At 39.0% G+C, this 25,891-nt stretch overlaps 1 protein-coding gene across 2 annotated transcripts in view; it reads right to left on the bottom strand.

The window, feature by feature from the left end:
• ASXL3 (ASXL transcriptional regulator 3) overlaps positions 1–25,891 on the bottom strand; it is a 122,871-nt gene that overhangs the window by 62,545 nt on the left and 34,435 nt on the right. For both annotated transcript variants that reach the window (XM_073212737.1, XM_073212738.1), the window contains exons 4-6: positions 23,389–23,506; positions 22,349–22,465; positions 911–1,074 (exon numbers count right to left, since the gene is read on the bottom strand). In XM_073212737.1, the coding sequence (XP_073068838.1) occupies positions 911–1,074; positions 22,349–22,465; positions 23,389–23,506 (399 nt within the window). The remainder of the gene's footprint in view (positions 1–910; positions 1,075–22,348; positions 22,466–23,388; positions 23,507–25,891) is intronic.

Here is a 25,891-nt window from a genome sequence, read left to right as displayed (position 1 = left end):
AGAAAACAGAACGAAATAAAAAGCTAAGAAAATATATTCCAAATATTATGGAAATATTGAATCAATCTTGCCCATTTCAGTTTATGGATGAACTTATCATTTTGGGACGCAAATTCTTACACACACACACACACATTATGTCCACCAACTGGAAGCTATACACAGGCAAAATTTATTGAACTAAGAATCACAAGGAAATTTTTCCTCGTTACCATTTAATAGTCTTTGTGAAATTTAATAAGAGTTTATGTGATGAAACATTTTTTTTTCCTTTTCTTTTTTATGGAAACAGCAGTAGAAGATGATTGATGCCTGCTACTATGGGTCTGTGTTTGTTTTTTCTTATTTTAGAGGCTCTTCAAAAATATAAAAATAAATTAAAGCATTTTCAGTTAAACTAAAAAAAGATAAAAGGTGATTATTTATAGACAATCACATTCATGATGATAGACTCTCAGAAGGCAATGGCAAACATAAATTTTAAATGCTTTCTGGAAAGAGTTCAGAATGAAAACATTTACATAATTTCCTAGAAACCTGGCTTTTATTGCTGTACTTCAATATTCCCTCCAGGCCAAATAGCAGCTACTTCAAAGATTTATTTGATGATGCAATATCTGATCTCTTTGTCTTCCCTTCCCAATGTGGGCAGATTTGTTGTTTTCACTCTAGGGCTATGAGCTGTGTTTTAAAATCTGAACTGGCTCTCTGCTGATAATACAAAATGGTACTTTTCTGGCAGATTAAACAAATACACAGAGGCCAACAATAAGTACAGAAGTCACATAAACTTGCTGCATTCTTACAAAAAACCCACCCATCCACGTGTCAGTCATCTCCCATAACAGACCTGCCATTTCCTCATCACGGAACGAGTGACTGAGAGCAAATGTTTAGAACTTCTGCTTACCTGCCTATCCACTTCTGGGAGCAAAAGGAGGAGGTACTGTTGGAAATGCTGAGGTAAGGAGGCAAACGTGTGCTTATTTATTAACGCTCTCAAGTTGGTGTTGACGAGAATAGATCCTGGGGTTTCTATGTCGATGTCCTCAGCTTTGGTCCATTTCAAGTGTCCTGATAAACAAGCAAGAGCTTATCTATTGGGAAGAACATGCATGCACACACATGCACATATGTATGTATTGAACATGTGCATGTATACATATTCTGTAATGTGTTTAATTCTATTCCTTTTAAAAATAATATTTCACAAGGAAATCTCCAAAACTTCTTTTTGTCTCTTACCTTAATTGTCTTTAATTTTCATAATGTATAATTCACATAATACCATCTATATTTTTAACTCAAAGGAACACCAGGACTAGATAAACATGTATTTTAATTATGACTCCAAATTTATTCAGAATTTCCAAAAATTCTGGGGGAATAAATGGTAATAACTACATTGTCTGTAGATTCTCCAAGAGCTAAAATCAGTGGTAGGTAGCAATGGTAGCAGTGCCACTAATTCTAATGCAATGACGGCACTGAGAGCTGGTGGCTGTGCACTCCACGTCCGGCTGAGCACTGGGCGCTGGATCACTTCAGAGGATTTCTACTTGCGGAACTTTGAGGGCTATAATTTAAAAAGCAATCTTTTACTGAAATATTAGCTAGAAGATTTAAAATGCTAATATGTTTGGAAGGATAATTTTACAACTTAAGGCACACTGCCCTGAAACAGAAGGATGTATGGAGAGCCCACAGCTTGAAGTTTTGACACACAAGAAAATAACCCACCATAGGGAACAGTCATCAAACAGAATTACCATTCTTAGTTACTTGAGTTAAGAGAACCACTTGAATGTAATTTTTTTTATTAAGGTATCATTGATATACAATCTTTTGAAGGTTTCACATGAGCAAACATTATAATTACAACATTCACCCACATTATCAAGTCCCCCTCACACCCCACACTGGAATGTAATTTTAATGGAGTATGTTTTCAATCAAGGGTCAGCAAATGATGGACCACAAGCTACATCCAGTCCACCTGTTTGGGTAAATGAAGATGCAACAGAACACAACCACGCCCAGTTTGGATATTCCCAGGTCTGCCTTTGCACTACAGCACAGAGATGACTGCCTGGGGCAGGACTCTGGTGCCCTGCAGAGCCTACAGCATTTACTTTCTGGTCCTTGACAGAAAAAAATGGCCAACCCTGTTTTAAGTAAGTAGACATAAAAGAAGGAATAAAAACCATTATGAATAAATAGGATACTATTATAAAAGAATAGGCAAATTTGAAATACAGTGTCTGGAATGAAAATTTATTTTTTAAATAAAAAAAATATTCAATAGACACAGCAGAGGGAAGAATTACTGAAAAGTTAAAACATAGTGTTGATGAAAATATATAGAATGTGTCATAAAAAAATGATGAGTCAAAAACCAGGATAGAGAAGAAACACAGGGAGTAGAATAAGCACCAGAATGAGCAAGCAGCAGACGGAGGACAGGCGATATTTGAAGGGTTAGTGGCTGGGATTTTTAGAATTGAAAAAATGACAAGATTCATCAGCTAAAGCAATACTCCAAATCTCAAGGAAGATAGCTACCCATTTCTCTATTTGATGTGTTGAAAGCACAAAATATCAAAAATAATAATATCTTAAAAAATTCTAAACAAAAATAGATTATTTCCAAGGGGGTGACATTGAAACACAGAAACCTTATCATCAATAAATAACAGATCAAACAGGAATATCTTCAAAGGGCCAAGAGAATAGAAAGTCAACCTAGAACTTCATTAATAACAAAGTCTCTCAAAAATGGCATGATACAAAAGCATTTTCTGTGCCTAAAATGGGAACTTGATCCTTTAGAGAATCGCATAAATCACCACCACTAGTGGATGTTTTCAATAAAGAAGAAACTGAATCGAAGAAGGAACGAGTGGGTAGTGGAGCGATGGTGAACAGACAGATGGACAGACATGAGCGACTCCAAGTAAACATTGACTGAGAATAACAGGAACAACTAATGAGAGTCAAAACAAAGTGGGAATAAAATAACAGAAAAATAACCGCATCAAGTTCGGGGGGTGGCGGACAGGAGAGTGCTGTTGAACCTCGGCACTGTTTGGGAGGAAAGGAGATCAGGCTAGTTTCTGACCTGGTCAAACTCTTCAGTAGGTGTGGGAAGAAATGAGGAAGAATCCTAACTTCCAGGTAAGTGCATGGAAGGAAACTCACCCAGTCAAATGAAGGCCATAAAAGGAGGAAAAAACTGAAAATTAAGCCCAACACAAAATAAGCATCAATGGGTTTTCATATTAGATTAAAAAATACAATCCAGTTATATGTAGCTTACAAAAGATAAACTTAAAGGGAAAATCAAAAGGAATGGATGAAAATGAGACAAACTAGGACATACTAAGCAGAGACTCACATAAACAAAAGATGCGATACTGTAATATCAACATCAGACAAAATAGCAAAGGTAGAAACACCTTATTGGGACAAGAAGGAGTAACTCATTGAGAAGATGCGATGGATGACCTTAAACCTGCCCCCACTAAAGTAGCATATCACTCAAGCATTTTAGATTGAGGGAATTAGAAAGAGAAAGTAGCATTACACAATGCTGGTAGGAAGTCTTAACATATTTTACCAGAAACAGAGAGATCAGACAAATGGAGAGCTTGAGCAACTCAAAAATCAATCTTGAACCAACAAATTTAACATTTAAATGTAACATCTAACATAGGGCACCGTGCTGAGCATTAGAGAAAGCAATTTTTTGTCAGCACTCACAGAACAGTAAGAGGAAAAAACCTGACCCGTGGATCTCAACAAATACTAATGAATATTATAAAACCTTGTCTCTGTCTCCAAAGAAGGAGAACTGGGCAACATAGACCTGGGGGCTCTCTAACCCTCCACACCCGTTATGCATTTGGACATTCAAGAGCCCACTTGTAAGTATTTCAGAAGTTAAAAAACATTTTAGTGGAAGTCGCAAAATATTTGGATTCTAAATGACAATGCCAGAAATCTGTAAAATGCAGTTTAATTGGTTTTAAAGGGATACTGTATATATTACAAAGTGGAAAAAAAACATTAAAAATTAAAGGGTTACAAAATTCAAGGGTATGAATCAAGATGCTAATAAATAAACTACAGAATAAACTCACAAAAAAGAAGGATGGAAAAATTGTAAAAATAAGCATAGACAATCTTTAATAGAAACTGGGACAATGGAGACCATCAGTAACAACAAAAAACGTGTTTTGTATTAGACTAATGCAAATATGCTGTGAGAGACGGCATAAACAAACGTGAACACCAGTGAAAAGTAGGAACATAATTCTAGATACAGCATAGATTTACAAGGCAGATATAATTAAAAATAGATTTTAAAGAGCATTATACAGTACTATGACTTTGCCTAATACTTTTGAAGACAAAGTACTTTTAAGTTTATAAACTTTCAAATTTAACCTAAAACTAGAAAACCTGAATAAATTTGTAAAAACTTTTTGATAAAGGACAAATAGGCAACTTTCCTTATCCCACATATAAAGTACATATTATAAATAACTGTAAAGATGAATTTTACCAGGACATCGTGAGTGCTCACACCACTTAACTCTGCACATATTCCAGAGAATAGGTAAAGAAAGCTCTTCAACTCACTGTATGACGTTAATGTAATGTTTTTTTCCAAAATAAGGACAAACAAGGACAGTATGAGAGAAAAATTATCACTTATATAGACACGAACAAATACAAAAGTTGTATCTACTTTTTAAAGAATTTAAAGCAAATCTGACCACTCTGACATTTACTGAGTCAAGGTGATGAGTAAGTAGGGGTCTGCTTTACTAGAATCTGTATTTTTCTATATGTTTGAAGTATTTTACAATAAAAAAAACAGACCAGTAGGAGAGAAGAATTAGCAAAGACGTGCTTTTCTAGCAGTGGAGGCAAAGACAAAACCTACAGAATGTTGACAAATATAGGAAAGGAATTTGCTTAATTTTTATTTATGGACTAAATACTTCCCCAATAAAGGAAGTAGGTCATTTTCCAGGAGTGATTCTGACTAGGAGGGAGTGTTGGGGAGATAATGAGAAATTTGTAAAACTTCTGAAACATGTTATGAGCAATGTGAGAGGAAGACACACTACTGTTACTATTAGGATGGTTCAAATCTTTACAAATATAGTAAGAAACAAGAGGATTCAGACAGGTACACAGTCTTCTATGACAAAGCCAAAAGATCTATTCCCAAGATATACATCTAAACAAAAATATGCTTCACAATTTTTCAACAAAGATAGCAGATGAACTTACTGCTAAATTTGTTGCTATACAGGATGTTTAATTCCATTTTAACTGCCCTTACATGCTTACTCTTTAACTGACCTAAGATCAGTCCAATTATATCTGATTCTTATTTCATTAAAGCTGGTACCTTGTCTCCCTGCAGTATCCAGAGGAAAAAAAGATACAGTCATTTTAGTGTCCAATTTCTGGACACCACAGAGTATAAAGAAGTTGAGGTCCAGGGAAGAGGGAAGAAAAGCAACAATGGCCAATTCACCCCACTGAGAGTCTGACCTACATGAGAGAGCACTAGGTGGGCCTCATGATAAAGATCATGGGAAACATGTCCAGCCAGCATCAGGGAGATTTTCTCCTATTTGGCCAAAGGGAGTTGAAAGAACACCAATCTGAGTAAAGTGCACTTGAGCTACTGCTGATCACTGGGAAATCTGCTGGCTTAGAGACTCCTATTTCCCAGAAGGGAACCCGCACAGGATTCATGCACAAAATGCACAAACACACAGACACACACGTACGCAGAAGGAAGGGAACATGCAAGAGGCAGACCAGGGACTTCAGTTACACGAGACGCTGCTCAGAGAAATACAGGAAGAGTTGTTCCTTGTCTCGTATTAGAGAGGAATGACCCTGAAGGAGCTCAAAGAAGAGAAAACAGGTTTTCAAAGAGTAAAATCCAAGGAGAAGAATTTATCAGAGGACAAAATCTAACCATCTATGACTCAATACATCAGAAACGAGGTGATTGTGTAGGAAGTCTATTGGGGGTACTGGCTCCATTAAGGTATAATTCCCGAATTAAATAACTATTGATATTCCGGTTACAAAATAGGATGCAAATGTTAACACCCTTAATGTTTAAAAAATAGTAAGACTAACAAAAACATGGATGTAGGAGGAATTGTAAGTGCAATTAATTCCCCATCCTTTAAAATAATTACTGGAAGTTGTAATGAGTAGTTGAAAAGATAAACACGTATATTTTCAGTTTTTCATATTTTTAGTATCTTTGAAGAGACCTATTAGATATGAATACATCTCCTGGCAATGTTTAGCCATTTTGTTTTTGTTTTTAATTCTGTTATTTTTTAGTACCCAGCCTAAAATTCATAGAATTTTGTACTTTTTTTTTTTTGGTATCATTAATCTACAAATACATGAAGAAAATTATGGTTACTAGACTGTCCGCTTCACCAAGTCTCCCTCACATACCCATTCACAGTCACTGTCCAGCTGCGTAGTAAGATGCTGTAAAATCACTACTTGTCTTCTCTGTGTTGCACAGCCCTCCCCGTGCCCCCCATGCACCATACATGCTAATTGTAATGCCCTCTATCTTTTTCCCCACCCTTATCCATCCCTTCCCACCCATCCTCCCCAGTCCCTTTCCCTTTGGTAACTGTTAGTCCATTCTGGGGTTCTGTGATTCTGCTGCTGTTTTGTTCCTTCAGTTTGCCTTTGTTCTTATACTCCACATATGAGTGAAATCATTTGGTACTTGTCTCTCTCCACCTGGCATATTTCACTGAGCATAACACCCTCTAGCTTCATCCAGGTTGTTGCAAATGGTAGGATCTGTTTTTTTCTTATGGCTGAGTAATATTCATTGTGTATATGTACCACATCTTCTTTATCCATTCATCTACTGATCGACATTTAGGTTGCTTCCATACCTTGGCTATTGTAAATAGTGCCGTGATAAACACAGGAGTGCATCTGTCTTTTTCAAACTTGAGTGCTGCATTCTTAGGGTAAATTCCTAGAAGTGGAATTCCTGGGTCAAATGGTATTTCTATTTTGAGCATTCTGAGGAACCTCCATACTGCTTTCCACAATGGTTGAACTAGTTTACATTCCCACCAGCAGTGTAGGAGGGTTCCCCTTTCTCCACAACCTTGCCAACATTTGTTGTTGTTTGTCTTTTGGATGGTGGCGATCCTTACTGGTGTGAGGTGATATCTCACTGTGGTTTTAATTTGCATTTCTCTGATGACTAGCAATGTGGAGCATCTTTTCATGTGTCTGTTGGCCATCTGAATTTCTTCTTTGGAGAACTGTCTGTTCATCACCTCTGCCCATTTTTTAGTGGGATTATTTGCTTTTTGTTTGTTGAGTTGCATGAGCTCTTTATATATTTTGGAGGTCAATCCTTTATTGGATCTGTCATTTATAAATATATTCTCCCATATTGTAGGAAACCTTTTTGTTCTATTGATGGTGTCCTTTGCTGTACAGAAGCTTTTCAGCTTGATATAGTCCCACTTGTTCATTTTTGCCTTTGTTTCCCTTGCCCGGGGAGATATGTTCATGAAGAAGTCACTCATGTTTATGTCCATAAGATTTTTGCCTATGTTTTTTCCTAAGAGTTTTATGGTTTCATGACTTACATTCAGGTCTTTGATCCATTTTGAATTTACTTTTGTGTATGGGGTTAGACAGTGATCCAGTTTCATTCTCTTACATGTAGCTGTCCAGTTTTGCCAGCACCATCTGTTGAAGAGACTGTCATTTCCCCATTGTATGTCCATGGCTCCTTTATCATATATTAATTGGCCATATATGTTTGGGTTAATGTCTGGAGTCTCTATTCTGTTCCACTGGTCTGTGGCTTTGTTCTTCTGCCAGTACCAAATTGTCTTGATTACTGTGGCTTTGTAGTAGAGCTTGAAGTTGGGAAGCGAGATCTCCCCCACTTTATTCTTCCTTCTGAGGATTGCTTTGGCTATTCGGGGTCTTTGGTGTTTCCATATGAATTTTTGAACTATTTGTTCCAGTTCGTTGAAGAATGCTGTTGGTAATTTGATAGGCATTGCATTGAGTCTGTATATTGCTTTGGGCAGGATGGCCATTTTGATGATATTAATTCTTCCTAGCCACGAGCATGGGATGAGTTTCCACTTGTTAGTGTCCTCTTTAATTTCTCTTAAGAGTGTCTTAAAGTTTTCAGGGTATAGGTCTTTCACTTCCTTGGTTAGGTTTATTCCCAGGTATTTTATTCTTTTTGATGCTATTGTGAATAGAATTGTTTTCCTGATTTCTCTTTCTATTAGTTCATTGTTAGTGTATAGGAAAGCCGCAGATTTCTGTGTGTTAATTTTGTATCCTGCAGCTTTGCTGAAATCCAATATTAGTTCTAGTAGTTTTGGAGTGGAGTCTTTATCCTTTTTATGTACAATATCATGTCATCTGCAAATAGTGACAGTTTGACTTCTTTACCAATCTGGATTCCTTATATTTCTTTGTTTTGTCTAATTGCCATGGCTAGGACCTCCAGTACTATGTTGAACAACAGTGGGGAGAGTGGGCATCCTTGTCTTGTTCCTGATCTAAGAGGAAAAGCATTCAGCCTCACACTGTTCAGTATGATGTTGGCTGTGGGTTTATCATATATAGCCTTTATTATGTTGAGATACTTGCCCTCTATGCCCATTTTGTTGAGAGTTTTTTTCATGAATGGATGTTGAATTTTGTCGAATGCTTTTTCAGCATCTATGGAGATGATTATGTGGTTTTTGTCCTTTTACTGATGTGGTGGATGACTTTGACGGATTTTCGAATGTTGTACCACCCTTGTATCCCTGGGATGAATCCCACTTGCTCATGGTGTATGATCCTTTTGATGTATTTTTGAATTCAGTCTGCTAATATTTTGTTGAGTATTTTTGCATCTACGTTCATCAGGGATATTGGTCTGTAGTTTTCTTTTTTGGTGGAGTCTTTGCCTGGTTTTGGTATTAGGGTGATGTTGGCTTCATAGAATGAGTTTGGGAGTGTTCCCTCCTCTTCAATTTTTTGGAAAACTTTAAGGAGAACGGGTAATATGTGTTCTGTGTATGTCTGAAAAAATTCCGAAGTAAATCCATATGGCCCAGGGGTTTTGTTCTTGGGTAGTTTTTTGATTACTGCTTCAATTTCATTGCTGGTAATTGGTCTGTTCAGATTTTCTGTTTCTTTCTGGGTCAGTCTTGGAAGGTTGTATTTTTCTAGAAAGTTGTCCATTTCTCCTAGGTTTTCCAGCTTGTTAGCATATAGGTTTTCATAGTATTCTCTAATAATTCTTTGTATTTCTTTGGGGTACGTCATGATTTTTCCTTTATTGTTTCTGATTCTGTTGATATGTATTGACACTCTTTTCTCTTAATAAGTCTGACTAGAGGCTTATCTATTTTGTGTATTTTCTCAAAGAACCAGCTCTTGGTTTCATTGAATTTTTCTATTGTTTTATTCTTCTCAATTATATGATCTTTATTAAGTCCCTCCGTCTGCTGACCTTAGGCCTCATTTGTTCTTCTTTTTCCAATTTCAATAATTGTGACATTAGACCATTTGGGATTGTTCTTCCTTCTTTAAATATGCCTCCATTGCTCTATATTTTCCTCTTAAGACAGCTTTTGCTGGGTCCCACAGAAGTTGGGGCTTTGTGTTGTTGTTGTCCATATATTGCTGGATCTCCATTTTAATTTGGTCATTGATCCATTGATTATTTAGGAGCATGTTGTTAAGCCTCCATGTGTTCATGAGCTTTTTTGCTTTCTTTGTACAATTTATTTCTAGTTTTATACCTTTGTGGTCTGAAAAGTTGGTTGGTAGGATTTCAATCTTTTGGAATTTACTGAGGCTCTTTTTGTGGCCTAGTATGTGGTCTATTCTGGAGAATGTTCCATGTGCACTTGAGTAGAATGTGTATCCTGTTGTTTTTGGATGTAGAGTTCTATAGATGTCTATTAGGTCCATCTGTTCTAGTGTGTTGTTCAGTGCCTCTCTGTGCTTTATTTTCTGTCTGGTGGATCTGTCCTTTGGAGTGAGTGGTGTGTTAAAGTCTCCCAAAATGAATCGATTGCATTTTATTTCCTCCGTTAATTCCGTTATTGTTTGTTTCACATATATTGGTGCTCCTGTATTGGGTGCATATATGTTTATAATGGTTATATCCTCTTGTTGGTCTGAGCCCTTTATCATTATGTAATGTCCTTCTTTATCTTTTGTTACTTTCTTTATTTTAAAGTCTATTTTGTCTGATACTAGTATTGCAACACCTGCTTTTTTCTGTCTGTTGTTTGCATGAAATATCTTTTCCATCCCTTGACTTTTAATCTGTGCATGTCTTTGGGTTCGAGGTGAGTCTCTTGTACGCAGCATACAGATGGGTCTTGCTTTTTTAGCCATTCTATTACTCTGTGTCTTTTGATTGGTGCATTCAATCCATTTACATTTAGGGTGACTATTGAAAGATATGTACGTATTGCCATTGAAGGCTTTAGATTCATGGTTACCAAAGGTTCAAGGTTGGCTTCTTTACTACCCTACTGGCTAACTTAACTCGCTTATTGAGCTATTATAAACACAGTCTGATTATTTCTCACCCTTCTTATTCCTCCTCCTCCATTCTTCATATGGTGGGTATTTCGTTCTGTGCTCTTTTTAGGAGTGCTCCCATCTAGAGCAGTCCCTTTAAGATACCCTGTAGAGGTGGTTTGTGGGAGGCAAATTCCCTCACCTTTTGCTTGTCTGGGAATTGTTTAATCCCTCCTTAATATTTAAATGATAATCATGCTGGATACAGTATCCTTGGTTCAAGGCCCTTCTGTTTCATTGCATTAAATATATCATGCCATTCTCTTCTGGCCTGTAAGGTTTCTGTTGAGAAGTCTGATAATAGCTTGATGGGTTTTCCTTTGTAGGTGACCATTTTTCTCTCTCTGACTCCCTTTAAAACTCTTTCCTTGTCCTTGATCTTTGCCATTTTAATTATTATGTGTCTTGCTGTTGTTGTCTTTTGGTCCCTTGTATTGGTAGTTCTATGTGCTTCCATGGTCTGTGTGACAATTTCCTCCCCCAGTTTGGGGAAGTTTTCAGCAATTATTTCTTCTAATACACTTTCTATCCCTTTTTCACTCTCTTCTTCTTCTGGTACCCCTATAATGCAGATACTGTTCCTTTTGGATTGGTCACACAGTTCTCTTAATAGTTTCATTCCTGGAGATCCTTTTATCTCTGCATCAGCTTCTATGCATTCCTGTTCTCTGGTTTCTATTCCATCAATGGCCTCTTGCATCTCATCCATTCTGCTTATAAATACTTCCAGAGATTGTTTCATTTCTGTAATCTACCTCCAGACATCAGCCCTTAGCTCTTGTATATTTCTCTGCAGCTCTGTCAGCATGTTTATGATTTTTATTTTGAATTCTAGTTCAGGGAGACTGGTTAGGTCTGTCTCTGCAGATCCTCTCTCAGGGGTTGTCTGAACTATCTTGGCCCGGACTGTTTTTTGCCTTTTCATGGTGGTATTGGTGGCTGTAGGCAGGTTGCGGGTGTGTCAGCTGGGAGAAGAAAGTCCTTTCCTGCTTGCTGGATGCCTTGCCCTTCTCCGCTGCCTGTATCAGTTACCTGCACTCCTAGAGCAGCCACTGGGTTAATCCTCTAAGCTGCTGTGGGTGGGGTCACCGTTAGAGCAGTGTGGAGCCCTGCGGGGAGTGGCAGGCATGCCAGGTGTGCTCCTTCATGATAGCCGTGCCCCTGCTGGGCAGCTTTGTGCCAGCAGTGGCCTTTGGGTCTGGCCAGGGTGGCTGTGCATTGGGCTAGGATTCCAGCTGGCTGCTAGGAGCACGCCTGGTCCCTCTGGCTCCACTGCCGGTGCACGTGGGGCTCTCCTGCGCGGGCCTCTACTGGGGTCCTCTGGCTACACTGCCGCCGGTGTGTGTGAGCCAAACCCAGGCTGTTCAGTCCCTCTGGTGCCGTTGGCACATGCTATCTGCTCCTGGTCCCTTCTGGCGCTGCCGCCCCCAGCATGCGCTGCCACTTTCCTGCTACTGGGCCTGTGTGTCAGGGTCCGTGCTGGTTGTGGAGGAACAACTGGCAGGCTTCTTAGTGCTGTGAGGGGCTTCAGAGCTGTGCTACCTCCCCGGGGTTTAGGGTGCCTAAGGTTCCCTGGGATTCCCAGCTGCTAAGTGTGCCGGGATGATTTTGTCCCGCTGTGGGGTCCCTGTCTCTTTAAGACTTGCAGAAAGCACTCGCATTTCTTTTGTCTCAGGGGCACCATTGTGGGGACCTGCCCAAAGGTTTTGCTTTTCTGTTTCTCTAATATCCAGCCCCCTGTGCACCTTGTGTCTGTGCTCTGGGTGCGGATTTCTAGAGCTGGTTGTTTAGCAGTCCTGGGCTTTCACTCCCTCCCTGTTCTGACTCCTTTCTTCCTGCTGGGTTCTGGGGTTGGGGAGAGTTCAGGTCCCGCCTGGCTGCAGCTTGTATCTTACCCCCTTTGTGTGATGTTGAGTTCTCACAGATGTAGATGTATCTTGGCTATTGTACTGTATCCACTGGTGTCTCTTTTAGGAATAGTTGTATTTATTGTATGTTCAGAAATATATATATTTTGGGGAGGAGATTTCCTCTGAACTACTCACACCACCATCTTCCTGTGATCCCCTGAATTTCGTACTTTTAACTACAATGCTACAATGCAGCTTTCTGAAGGTGATCTCTGGCTACAGGAGCACATTAGAAGATGTCAAATAATGTTTATAAAACACTGTGGAAATTATTTTGGAAGATAAAATTTAGGGTTACCACTCAAATTACATATATTTTTCTGTATTAATTTATTTTAAAAGTATGTAACCTTTTATGAAATGAACAAAGTTGTAATTCTTCACCACAAGGAGGTTAAACCAAATAAAAGAACTGGAATGAATCCCAGAAACTGGGCTCAGTGAGGACATTATTAAAAGCTCCTCTGATGCATCCATAGAAGATCAGGTGTGATTAGCAAGTACTTTTTAAATCCTTACTGTGTCATTGGGCAGGAAGAAGTACAGTTAAAAATGCTTTAGACCAGTGACCCCAAATCAAGGAACCTACATTTTAGTTGGGGGAAAATGTGAGAAATTAATACCAAAAAGTGGTGAGAGAATTACCATTGAACAGGTTTCTCAGTGTTCTTAATCCATCCTCTAAGTGCCCTGAAGAGCACAAGGTGGTGAAGTTACAGGGTTATCGCAGAAGCCCCCTTAGGGGAGGTTTTAAGTGAATTTCATCCTTTGCTAAGACAAGAGAGAGTATATTATAAACCTTATCAGGAAAGGAAAACATGGACTTCAGCCCCATTTTCAGTTGTCACCCACCTTTGATCTCATCAGATGTAGCTTCTCTTGCCTATGTGGCAGTCTAATGTCTACTGTTATGCTAATTGTCCAGACCCATGCTAATAAATGGACCCTTGCAGCATTTGTCAACATTTGTTTTTCACATATCAGAACAGTATTTTCTGCCATGTGTGATTTAGAAATGAGAGCAGGACCAGTAAGACTCTGTCTTTCATTATAACATCATTAGAGAAATACTCCTTAGATCCATTATTTTCTTCAGCTGTACTCACTCATGTTACCATGTCTATTCAACCAGAGAGCTACTTGGAGAAATTCTCTTATAATTTTCATACATTACCCTGGCCAAGAATGCCAGAAGTGATTGTTTCTCATGCCGAGGGAGGAAGTTCTCTCTGAATTTCAAGATCACTGTCAGAACTAGGATGACTGAGGGATGCTGAAGCTCAATAACTTTTTTTATTGTGCTCCCAACACTCTCCAGGGAAGCTGGCATCTGAGTGGCCAGAGCTGTGTCTCCACTACACCATCCGCAAGAAACCATGCCACATCCACCATGCCCTGGGCCAGATATCCCAAGATGTAGGTGAGATCTATGCCTTCCATAGGGTGAACACCCTGTGATTTCACTAACTAGGTAACTGCCAGAGAGCAAAAGAAAGCACATAGGGGACAATTAGAAGTATTTTATGTCCTGTTCGGGATATCTCACAATAAGGATGACATTTAGGCTGACACCTGAAAGTCTGATTTTGACTGGATTTAGTTTCAGAATTACCGATTTAATTTACAACAGACTGAGAGCATTTGTTTTAAATCAGAATGGTCTAAGCAGGTTAGGTCTTGACAGTTACTTTAGGCAAAGAAGGTCAAAAGCACATTCCCACACTGCGTGAATCAGATGTCTAACTGGTGGGAGGACAGACAGGGAGAAACAGTAATCCTTGGCTGGCTGGCACTGTGTGCCAGTGGGTTCACCTGTACTTGCTGGTTCTGCATGGGTAGCTTCCCCTGTCCATGCTGGTTCTGCACTGGTGGGTTCACCTGTCCGCGCTGGTTCTGCTGCTATACATGGGCTCACAAAGCACGTCCTGCCCCCAGCACACAGGGCCATTGTTCTCAGGTGCATCCAAGTTGTCACACTGCTATGCTGAAACCTACAGGATGTCTCAAGCACCCAGAAGAACTTGCCAGCTCATTCAATTACTTATGATTCACTCAAAATTTATTCAAAACCTACTAAGCAGTAGAGAGATAACAGGTGCAGTGAGGACCTCAGCAATGGACAGGTGGTCACTATTTCCAGGGAATTAACAACTTGATGGCAGAAAGGGAAGAGCACAATGCACATAAATACACCTCATGGAGTAGTAACAAACTCTATGATACAGCATACAGAATCTTTTTCTCTGTTAGATTTCTAAGATCACAGAATATCAAGAGCATTCTAAAAGCAACATAGGTTACTGTCTGGAGATTATTACACTTAAGATGATTTCTTTCCATTTACATTTTCACTTTTCATTTCATAGTGCTGGGCATATACTGGAGGCTTAATAAACACTACTGACCTCACCTGCACAGAATACACCATCCCACCCAGCTATTTGCAAAAGATTATGTGTTATATCTTTAATTATGCTACATTTAAAGGAGTGAAAATAAAAATTCTGCTCTCCTACTAAAAGACTTTTTATTGAAAATATGTTTCCAGGATTTAGCAAAATTCCTGGTGTATAGTGGGCAATCAAGAAACCTTTACTAGTAAGTAAATAAACAGGTTATAACCTCGCTTGAATTTGGAAACAGCTAAACTCTGCAGGTAAGAGTTACCCTAATTGCCAAGAGAGCAAGTGGCAGAGAGTCAGTAATAAAGTTCAGGTTGATAGATTCTGGGAAAAAGATGGCGATGTGAGAAGTGAGGCAGAAACCTCCTCCCAAATTCACATATAACAGGAAATACAGCAAATACAACTAATCATGAATGAGCGACCAGAGAGAAAGACAGCAATGGACGGACTACATCTGGGGAAAAGAGAAGACCTCATGGAAAAGGGTAAAGTAGCAAAACTCTGATCTGGAAGAACTCAAGCCCTCCCACCTACCCAGCTCACAGGTGGGAGGAAGAGAAAAGGAGCAGGGTGGGGGTAGAAGCCTAGGACTGTTAAACACCCAGCCCTGCAGATCTGCTCTGGGAGCACAAACCCACAATGCATGGTGCTATGGAGTTGGAAAGCAAAGACAGACAGAATATTAGGAAAGACTGAGATTCCAGCTGCTTATGGAGAACAGGTACCCACAACCAGCTGCTCTGGGACAAAAGAAAGGCAGGCACTTTGAAAGATTTCCCAACAGCAAGCGGGCTGCTAAAGGGGCAAGGATTGCACAGAGCTTGCACATGAGGAGAAAGGACAGGTGGACAAAACTGTCTCTGCACACTCAGCCCAGCAGTTTGGGAACTTCCAGGAACTTCAGGTGCTCCATCCCCATGGCTGGCAATGCAGCTCTGAGGCCCCCCACCACAATAAGGAGCCTGCTGCTCCTTCCTCCTGGCCAGCACTGGCATGCAAACTGGCTGCCCCCACCATTTCACCAGGCCAGGAGAAGGGCAGCCCCACCTACAGCAGCTACAGGTGCATAATACAGAGGTTGCTCCTTGCACGTATGGCTAACTGACCCTGACAGCAGAGGCAGGCACTGCTGCTGGAAATAAGAAAGAGCTCTTTCCTCCCAGCAGGCACTGCAGCTGCTAGCCTGAGACCCTTCCATTGCTCCAGGAGCTAGGCAGCTCCCGAGAGTAGAGCCTCTGGGCACTAAAGGGTACCACCTACCCAAAGTTATTATTCCATAGTAATCATTAGAAATATGAAACAGCAAAAGAACTTTGTGCAAACCAAAATCCCTCAAACACAAGAAAGAGGGCTCAGTGAAACTGAAACCACCAATCTTCTTGATAAAGATTTCAAAATAAAAATCATAAACATGCTCACAGAGCTACAAACAGAAAAATATTCAAGATCTCAGGGATGACTGCAAGAAAGAGATAGAAACTTTGAAAAATCCAGTATCTGAAACAAAACATACAATGGAAGGATTTAAAAGCAGATGAGAGGAGGTAGAACAGATGGTAAATTGAATAGAAATTAAGAGAACAGGAATACAAAGAAGCTGAGGCACAGAGAGAAAAAAGGATCCTAGGAATGAAAGAATAATAAGAGAACTCTGCAACCAATCCTAACAGAATAATATTTGCATTATAGGGGTACCAGAAGAAGATGAAGAAGGAAAAAGGAATAGAAAGTGTCTTTGAAGAAATAACTGCTGGAAACTTTCCCCAATCTTGGGAAGGAAATAGACTTTGAGGCCATGGAAGTACACAGATCTTCTAACACAAGGGACACAAGGAAGACATCAACAATATATAAAATTAAAATGGCAAAGATTAAGGAAAATGACAAAGTATTTAAAGCAGCCAGAGAGAGAAAAAAGATCACATACAAAAGAAAACCCATCTGGCTATCATCAGACTTCTCAGTAAAAAACTTACAGGCCAGAAGGGAGTGGCAAAATATATTTAATGCAATGAAACAGAAGGACCTGAAACCAAGAATACCCTACCCAGCAATATTATAATTTAAATTTGAAGGACGGATCAAACAATTTCCAGATAAGCAAAAGTTGAGGGAATTTACCTCCCACAAATCGTGCCTACAGTGTATTCTAAAGGGACTGCTCTAGATGGAAGTGCTCCTCAGGCTAAAGAGATGTCACCAGAGAAAATAAAATGACAGTAAAGGGAGTAAACCAATTAATTATTAAGCATATGCAAAATTAAATCAGCTAACCACAAGGTCAGTCAAGAGATACACAAAGAGTACAGAATATGACACGTCATATATAAATAGTGGAGGAAGAAGAAAAAGAAGGGTGGGGAAAAAAAAGAACCTTTAGACTGTGTTTGTAATAGTGTACTAAGTGACTTCAGTTAGACAGTAACCTTGAACCTCCATGTGTTTGTGGGCTACCTTTGAACGTTTCATAACCATGAATCTAAAGCCTGCAATGGCAATAAGTACATCTCTATCAATCAATAATGACCCTAAATGTAAATGTACTGAATGCACCAATCAAAAGACACAACAGAAACACAAAGAATTATTAGAGAATACTAATGGAAGAAAAAAACAAGACCCATCTATATGCTGCCTACAAGAGCCTCACTTCAAACCCAAATACATACACTGAATAAAAGAGAAGGGATGGAAAAAGATATTTCATGCAAATAATAGGGAGAAAAAAGTAGGAATTGCAGTACTTGCATGAAACAAAATAGACTTCAAAACAAAGAAAGTAACAAGAGACAATGAAGGACATTATATAATGATAAAGGGGTCAGTCCAACAAGATATAACCATTATAAATATCTATACACCCAACACAGGAGCACCTGCATATTGAAACAAATACTATCTGAATTAAAGGAGGAAATAGAATGCAATACACTCATTTTAGGAGACTTCAACACTCCACTCGCTCCAAAGAACAGATCCACCAGACAGAAAACAAGTAAGGACACAGAGGCACTGAACAACACACTAGAACAGATGGACCTAACAGACATCTACAGAACTCTACACCCAAAAGCAGCAGGATACACATTCTTCTTCAGTGCACATGGAGTGTTTTCCAGAATAGATAAAATCCTAGGCCACAAAAAGAGACATTAAATTCAGAAATATTGAAATTGTACAAAACAACTTTTCAGACCACAAGGGTATGAAACTAGAAATAAATTACGCAAAGAAAAGAAAATCCCACAAACACATGGAGGTTCAAATTGTCCTAAAATAATCAATGGATCAATGACAAAATAAAAACAGAGATCAAGCAATATATGGAAACAAATGTAAACAACAACTCAACATCACAACTTCTTTGGGACACAGTAAAGGCAGTTCTAAGAGGAAAGCATATAGCAATACAGGCTTATCTCAAGAAAGAAGAACAATCCCAAATGAACAGTCTAAACTCACAATTAATGAAATTAGAAAAAGAAGAAGAAAAGAAATAAGGCCCAATGTCACTAGAAGGAGGAACATAAAAATGATCAGAGCAGAAATAAATAAAATTGAGAAGAAGAAAACAATAGAAAGAATCAATGAAACCAGGAGCTGGTTCTTTGAGAAAATAAAGAAAATAGATAAACCCCTAGCCAGACTTATAAAGAAAAAAAGAGAGTCTACACACATAAACAGAATTAGACATGAGAAAGGAAAAATCACTATGGACACCACAGAAACACAAAGAATTATTAGAGAATACTAAAATAATATGCTAACAAATTGGATAGCCTAGAAGAGATGGACAACTTTCTATAAAAATACACAACATTCCAAGACTGACCCAGTAAGAAATAGAAAATCTGAGCAGACCAATTACCAGCAATGAAATTGAATACGTAATAAAAAAACTACCTAAGAACAAAACCCTGGACCAGATGGCTTTACTGCTGAATTTTACCATTCATTTAGAGAAGGCTCAATACCCATCCTCCTTAAAGTTTTTCAAAAAGTAAAAGAGGAGGGAATACTCCCAAATTCATTCTATGAAGCCAGCATCACTCTAACACCAAAACCTGGCAAAGACACCACAAAAAAAGAAAATTACAGACCAATATCCCTGATGAACATATATGCAAAAATACTCAAGAAAATATTAGCAAACTGAAATGAAAAATACATCAAAAAGATCATCCTTCATAATCAACTGGGATTTATTCCATGGATGCAAGGATCATATAATATTCAAAAATCCATCAACATTGTACACCACATCAACAAATAGAAGGACAAAAATCACATGATCATCTCAATAGATGCTGAAAAAACATTTGACAAAATTCAACATCCATTCATGATAAAAACCCACAACAAAATGGGTATAGAGGGCAAGCACCTCTACATAATAAAAGCCATATACAATAAACCCACAGCCAACATCTTAACAGCAAAAAGCTGAGAGCTCTTCCTTTAAGACTGGGAACAAGACAAGGATGCCTACTCTCCCCACTTCTATTCAACATAGTACTGGAGATCCTAGCCACAGCTATCAGGCAACACAAAGAAATAAAAGGCATCCAGATTTGTAAGGAAGAATTTAAATTGTCTCTGTTTGCAGATGACATGATATTGTACATAAAAAACCCTAAAGAATCCACCACAAAAATACTAGAACTAACAAAGTCACAAGATACAAAATTAATACACAGAAATCTGTTGCATTCTTATATACTAATGATGAACTAGCAGAGAGAGAAATCAGGAAAACAATTCCATTTACAATTGCATTAAAAAGAATAAAATACCTAGGAATAAACCTAATGAAGAAGGTGACTTATACACTGAAAACTACAAGACACTCATAAGAGAAATTACAGAAGACACCAATAAATGGAAATACATCCCATGCTCATGGATAGGAAGAATTAATATTGTCAGAATGGCCATCCTTCCTAAAGCAATCTACAGATTCAAGCAGTGCCTATCAAAATACTAACAGAATTCTTCAATGAACTAGAGCAAATGTTCTAAAATTCATATGGAACCACAAGAGACTGAATAGTCAAAGCCACCCTGAGAAGGAAGAATAAAGCAGGGGGGATTATGCTCCCCAACTTCAAGCTCTAGTACAAAGCCATAGTAATCAAGACAATTTGGTACTGGCACAAGAACAGGCCCATAGATCAATGGAATAGAATAGAGAGCCAAGATATAAACAAATCCACAAATATATGGCCAATTAATATATGGTAAAGGAGCCATGGATATACAATGAGGAAATGACAGCCTCTTCAAAAGCTGGTGTTGGCAAAACTGTACAGCTACATGTAAGAGAATGAAACTGGATTATTGTCTAACTCCATGCACAGAAGTAAAGTCAAAATGGATCAAAGGCCTGAATGTAAGTCATGAAACCATAGGCAAAACTCTCTTGAATATGAACATGAGCAACTTTTTCCTGAACACATCTTTTCAGGCAAGGGAAACAAAAGTAAAAATGAACAAATGGGACTACATCAAACTAAAAAGCTTCTTTATGCAGAGAACACTATCAGTAGAACAAAAAGGCATCCTATAGTATGGGAGAATATTTTTTTAAAAGATATATCTGATAAGGGGTTAACATCCAAAATATATAAAGAACTCACTCACCTCAACTCCCAAAACGCAAATAACCTGATTAAACAATGGGTGGTGAATCTAAACAGACATTTCTCCAAAGAAGAAATTCAGATGGTTAACAGGCACATGAAAAGATGCTACACATCGCTAATCATCAGGGGAAATGCAAATTAAAACCACAATAAGATATCACGTCATACCAGTTGGGATGGCCAACATCCAAAAGACAAGGAACAACAAATGCTGGTGAGGATGCAGTGAATGGGGAACCCTCCTACACTGCTGGTGGGAATGTAAATTAGTTCAGCCACTGAGGAAAGCAATATGGAGGTTCCTCAAAACACTAAAAATAGAAATACCATTTGACCCAAGAATTCTACTCCTAGGAATTTACCTGAAGAAAACAAGATCCCAGGTCAAAAAAACATGCACCCCTATGTTTATCACAGTATTATTTATAATAGCCAAGATATGGAATCAACCTAAGTGTCCATCAGTAGATGAGTAGATAAAGAAGAGGTGGTACATATACACAACAGAATATTATTCAGGCATAAGAAGAAAACAAATCCCACCATTTGCAACAACATGCATGGAGCTAGAGGGTATTATGCTCAGTAAAATAAGCCAGGCAGAGAAAGACAAGTACCAAATGATTTCGCTCATTCGTGGAGTATAAAAACACAGTAAAACAAGGAAAAAAACAGCAGCAGACTCACAAACTCTAAAATGGGACTAGTGGTTCCCAAAAGGGAGTGGTGTGGGAGGGAGGGTTGGGAGGAAGGGAGAAGGGGATTGAGGGGCATTATGCTTAGCACACATAATGTAGGGGGATCACAAGGAAGGCAGTATAGCACAGAGAAGACACATAGTGACTCTATAGCATCTTACTACACTGATGGACAGTGACTGTAATGGGGTGTTGTGGGGGAATTGATAATACGGGTGAATGTAGTAACCACAATGTTGTTCATGTGTAGCCTTCATGGGATTGTATATCAATGACACTTTAATAAAAAAAAAGTTCAGGTTGATAACATTTGTAGTTTTCACCAATTATTTTACAAAATGTTACAGTGATCCAGGCCATTATAATTACCCCTACTCAGAGGTGAAATAGCAAAAGAAATGAAACCATTATGTCCAGACATCCAACTAGTCAGATTCTACAGAGAATTAGAATATTTGTCTATTTAAACAGGATATGTTTAAGTTGATCTTTTTAATTCTCACATTTCTTTTCCCTTAAGTGCTGCTGTTGAGTCCCTGATAAAAAGTTACCGGGAAGGAAACCTGAGGAAACCCAGGGCGGCCCTGCAGGACCCCAGGACTGTTGCCCACGCTTGTTTCCTCTGACAAGCAGCGTCCAGTGTTCCGAGCGGCACAGCTGTTGTGCAGAGATGCCCCACAGCTCGACGGACTCTGCAAGAGCCGCGCTCCCCCCACATTCCCGTGAGGGAAACACAGGTATGAACAGAACAGTACACTAGATAGAGGCATGACTTGGTGGATAATTGCTGAATACAGGTATCATCTTAAACCTCCCACTTTAGCCTCTGTGTCATCCAATAATATCACTCACAAATTTGGCAATATGCCTAAGATCACTGTTGGAACACTTCCTTATTTAGCACCCTCTTTTGGGTTAGGTAATTGGGAAGATATTTTTATTTCCTTGTTTAGCCATTAAAAAAATGCTTTAAGGATTTCCTACAATTTCACTCAGAAAGATAAAATCTCTAAAATGTGAAATGTCAGTGTCTATTGAATACTCACCTAAACCAGACTTTTTCAGTCGTTTTAAGTGCTGACTCTGCTTTCCAGTGGGAGACTTTGGCCCATGTTTCATTTCTTTATCTGAACTATCTGCTTCACCATTTTTAGATTCGGATCCTAAAAAAGGAAATAGTTATTATGTCATTATCTTCCTCTTGCTGTCCTTAAGAAGAAAAATCTAAAAAGTGTTTTAAAAACCACAGATAAAATCTTCTTTTCTAAGAGTTAATTCACTACCTTTGGCCACAGTCTGATTCCTCTACTGGATATAAATAGAAAAGCCCAATAAAATAATCAAACAGAACAAAATGCAAGAACAGATAGCCTAAAGTGGAATCACAAACACGTTCACTGATCTGATAGCTTTTAAAAGAAACACTCAGATCTTTTGTAAAAATGTATTTACAGTCTTCAACAATACCAAACCATTTAGAGAAGATGCAGGACAGAAAGATGAAGGCAGGAGACAGGCTTTAGAGAGGGACAGCCATACCTTTATAAATGACTGTACACTGAAGTAGGAACAGAGAACGCAAACATCAATTTATAATGAACAGAACGGTACACAGCTGATAGTGACAGAAAGTAAATTAGAAGAAGGGTCAGGGCTGCACGGAGGTGAGAAGGATGTTCCAAGAACACAGACTAAAAAAGCATCCTGATTTTGCAGCCGAGGATGGAAAAACAAATTCACACTCACGGAAGAACTGTGTCTGCTGGCACTGCACATCAGCATGAGGTCCACCATTAACGGGTCAGTATGCAAACAAAAGCCAAAGCCACAGAAACCCGCCCGCAGCCCCAGGACTGACATTAGCACATCAAGTCTTGAAATGATGAGTGACGTGGGGCCTCTTTCCTTCAGGAGCGAAACACCCTATTATTTTTGAATCACTGAAAGAGCCAAAGGTATAAAAAAATTAAATGAAACCTCAAGTAGAAATACTATTCGGTTTCAGAAAAAATTCATGATGTGTCTCCCAGTGAGGACGTCTCCTGCGGGAATAAGTGGCTGAGTGCACGGTATTTCAGCTCCTTACCTGAAGGTGAGTCTGACTGTTCGCCAGACACCTTCAATGGTGTCAGGACCACGCGAGGAACAGTCTTGTTTACCATCACTGAGACCCCATTTCTTCTTTTCTGCTGCTGCCTCAAAGCCTAGAAAACATGATAATAAAATATAGTATAAGAATATAGCCTGAATGACTTCTCATAATTGAATTAAATGATCCATTTTCCTCTTATTGGATAGAACCTCTTAATAGATTTAAAATCCATGGGGTCACTAATTTGTCAGGATTCCTAATAGGCACATTCATGTCCTTTTTCCTCAAAAGCATAGAATCAGGGGCTAGCAAGGGGCACAACCCTGAGACCATTTCTGATACAATTCTGAAGACAGAGCTGCTTACAGCTCAGTCCGCCCTGGCAGCATGGCTGGGGACCCACGATGTTTGAGGCTGTGACTCCTGTAAAACAAATGTTTTGAGACCAGGATAAACACACGTGTCTGCATGTTGAGGTGCGCCTTCTCCAGCCCGCTGTTCAGTCTGCCAAGTCAGCAGTGGGGGTCATCAGTATGGACAGCAAGTGAGGACCACAGTCCTGATGGCCTCACTCAGCCAGGGGAAGTGCTGCAGAGCTCCCCGAATGTGGCCGGCATCACTCACTCCCGTGAAGGGAACCAGCCCTGGTCTGGAAGCCCTGCAGCACTGGGCTTCTGTCTGCCTGACTTTGGGCACCAATCTTCAGAACACGGACATGATGGTGTTCTGGCAAACCCGGGAAAAAAACTGATGTGGGAATAAATCTCTCCAAGTGGGAGTGCTTTGCGTTTCATAAATGAATCAACCACAGGGATGATAATGTAATAAAAGACGTTTACAAGTTCTGAAATACAGCTTATCTAGCTGATCTCTTTACACAGAAAATTACCTGTAATAAAAAGGGTCTTCAGCACATGAAACTGAAGAAACATTAAATTCACTGATACAGGAATGCTAAAACTCCTCAAAAGGTCAAAGGCTGGCCACAGACAATCTCAGACCCTTTTATTCCTGGTTTCTGTGTAATTTCTAACAATTTTATAACATCTCAGTTACTTGATTAATGTTCTTCGACCAGCACTGTCACAACCTCCTGAAATACGGCACTGACTACATCCTCCTGCTGCCAGAAACAACATCACTTTATTTGCAAAGGGTATTAGCTCAATGGCTAACTTGTAGATTATAAGATTGAGCAATCAAATAATTATAGGGGTGAAAACTTAAACAGCATTTGAATGAGAGCCGGCCTATTCAGATGGGACTTAAAACCAGATGAGAAAGTGAATGGCTTGGGAAATCTTTTACAAATGATACCATTGTAAATGATAACACAAGACAACTTCTCTTTATTACATTTATTGATTTTTTTAATTGAGTTTTTATAAAGTAGCAGGTACTGTGGGGAGACAACAGATACAAAGATGAGTAAGGTCCTGCCCTCCTCACCTTTAGCTTGCTGTTGATAATAATGTATTTAATGAGAGCATGTGTGCCCTAAAATATTTAAGACATTTACTTTCTTTAATCAAGGTGTATACATGACTGCATAAATCTCTATAGCTGTGTGCAAGAACTCAAAGCACTTTATAGACATTAACCATCAATCTAGTAATAAAACAGAATGAGTTGACATAGCGCCTTGAATCATGATTAAGTGCATCTCTGCCCATTACATAAGACTTAGAGAACAGTAAAACCTATCCAAAAAAATAACCAATTTTAGGGCTCTGTACATCATAGATTTCAACTACTTCCCTTGGCAATCCAAATAACCATTTTAAAAATATTTATTTTATGTCAGAGTAGGCAGGCGTATTTTGGAAACTTGGCTAAAGAAAAAAAAAGATGAAATAACAAAAGCCTGGAAACTGGAATCATAGCATCAAGGATGACATGCCTTTTTATAGCATTGGTGACAAACAATAATGTAACAGGAATTCTGTCCTCAATTTTTAGAGCTGAGAGGACTCTATTATGGAAAAATTAGTAGCTGAAAAAAGAGAAACCATGATGGAAACAATACTAGGGAGGCCAGGAGGAGGGGAGCAGAACCCGAGCGACTTCTATTTTTAAGAGTCAAGGTGGGGCCAGGATCAGAATAAAGGAGTGACAGTCAATATTGAGCACATTTCAGTGGTTTCTTTTTCTGAATATGTGTTTCCTATTTAGAAATTTGAACAGCATTTTTAAAAATACTGAAATGCAATACTATGTGCCTGCAAGTGACCAAATACCCACCTTATAAGGAAAACAATTGTTTTAAGTGTATCAAAAATGTGTACTTTTTTGTTTAACTCTCAAAACAAGCAATATATTTCACCCCAAAGAACATTTCTAAGGGGAGATAAGCAAAAATCATAGTCTTTGTTCACTGTGCCACTCATGGCAGCAGTGAAGCGGTGGCTAGGCAGCCTCTGAGGGGCGCCAGGGTTCAGCCGCCAAACAGACATCTAACTGCCGTCACCAGTCCCCACGCCCACAGGCACTTGAGGCC

The sequence above is a fragment of the Manis javanica genome, chromosome 9 (assembly GCF_040802235.1).
Source record: "Manis javanica isolate MJ-LG chromosome 9, MJ_LKY, whole genome shotgun sequence".
Taxonomy (NCBI): domain Eukaryota; kingdom Metazoa; phylum Chordata; class Mammalia; order Pholidota; family Manidae; genus Manis; species Manis javanica.
The sequence above is the reverse complement of the archived record's forward strand: the minus strand, read 5'-3'. Positions and strand labels throughout refer to the sequence as shown.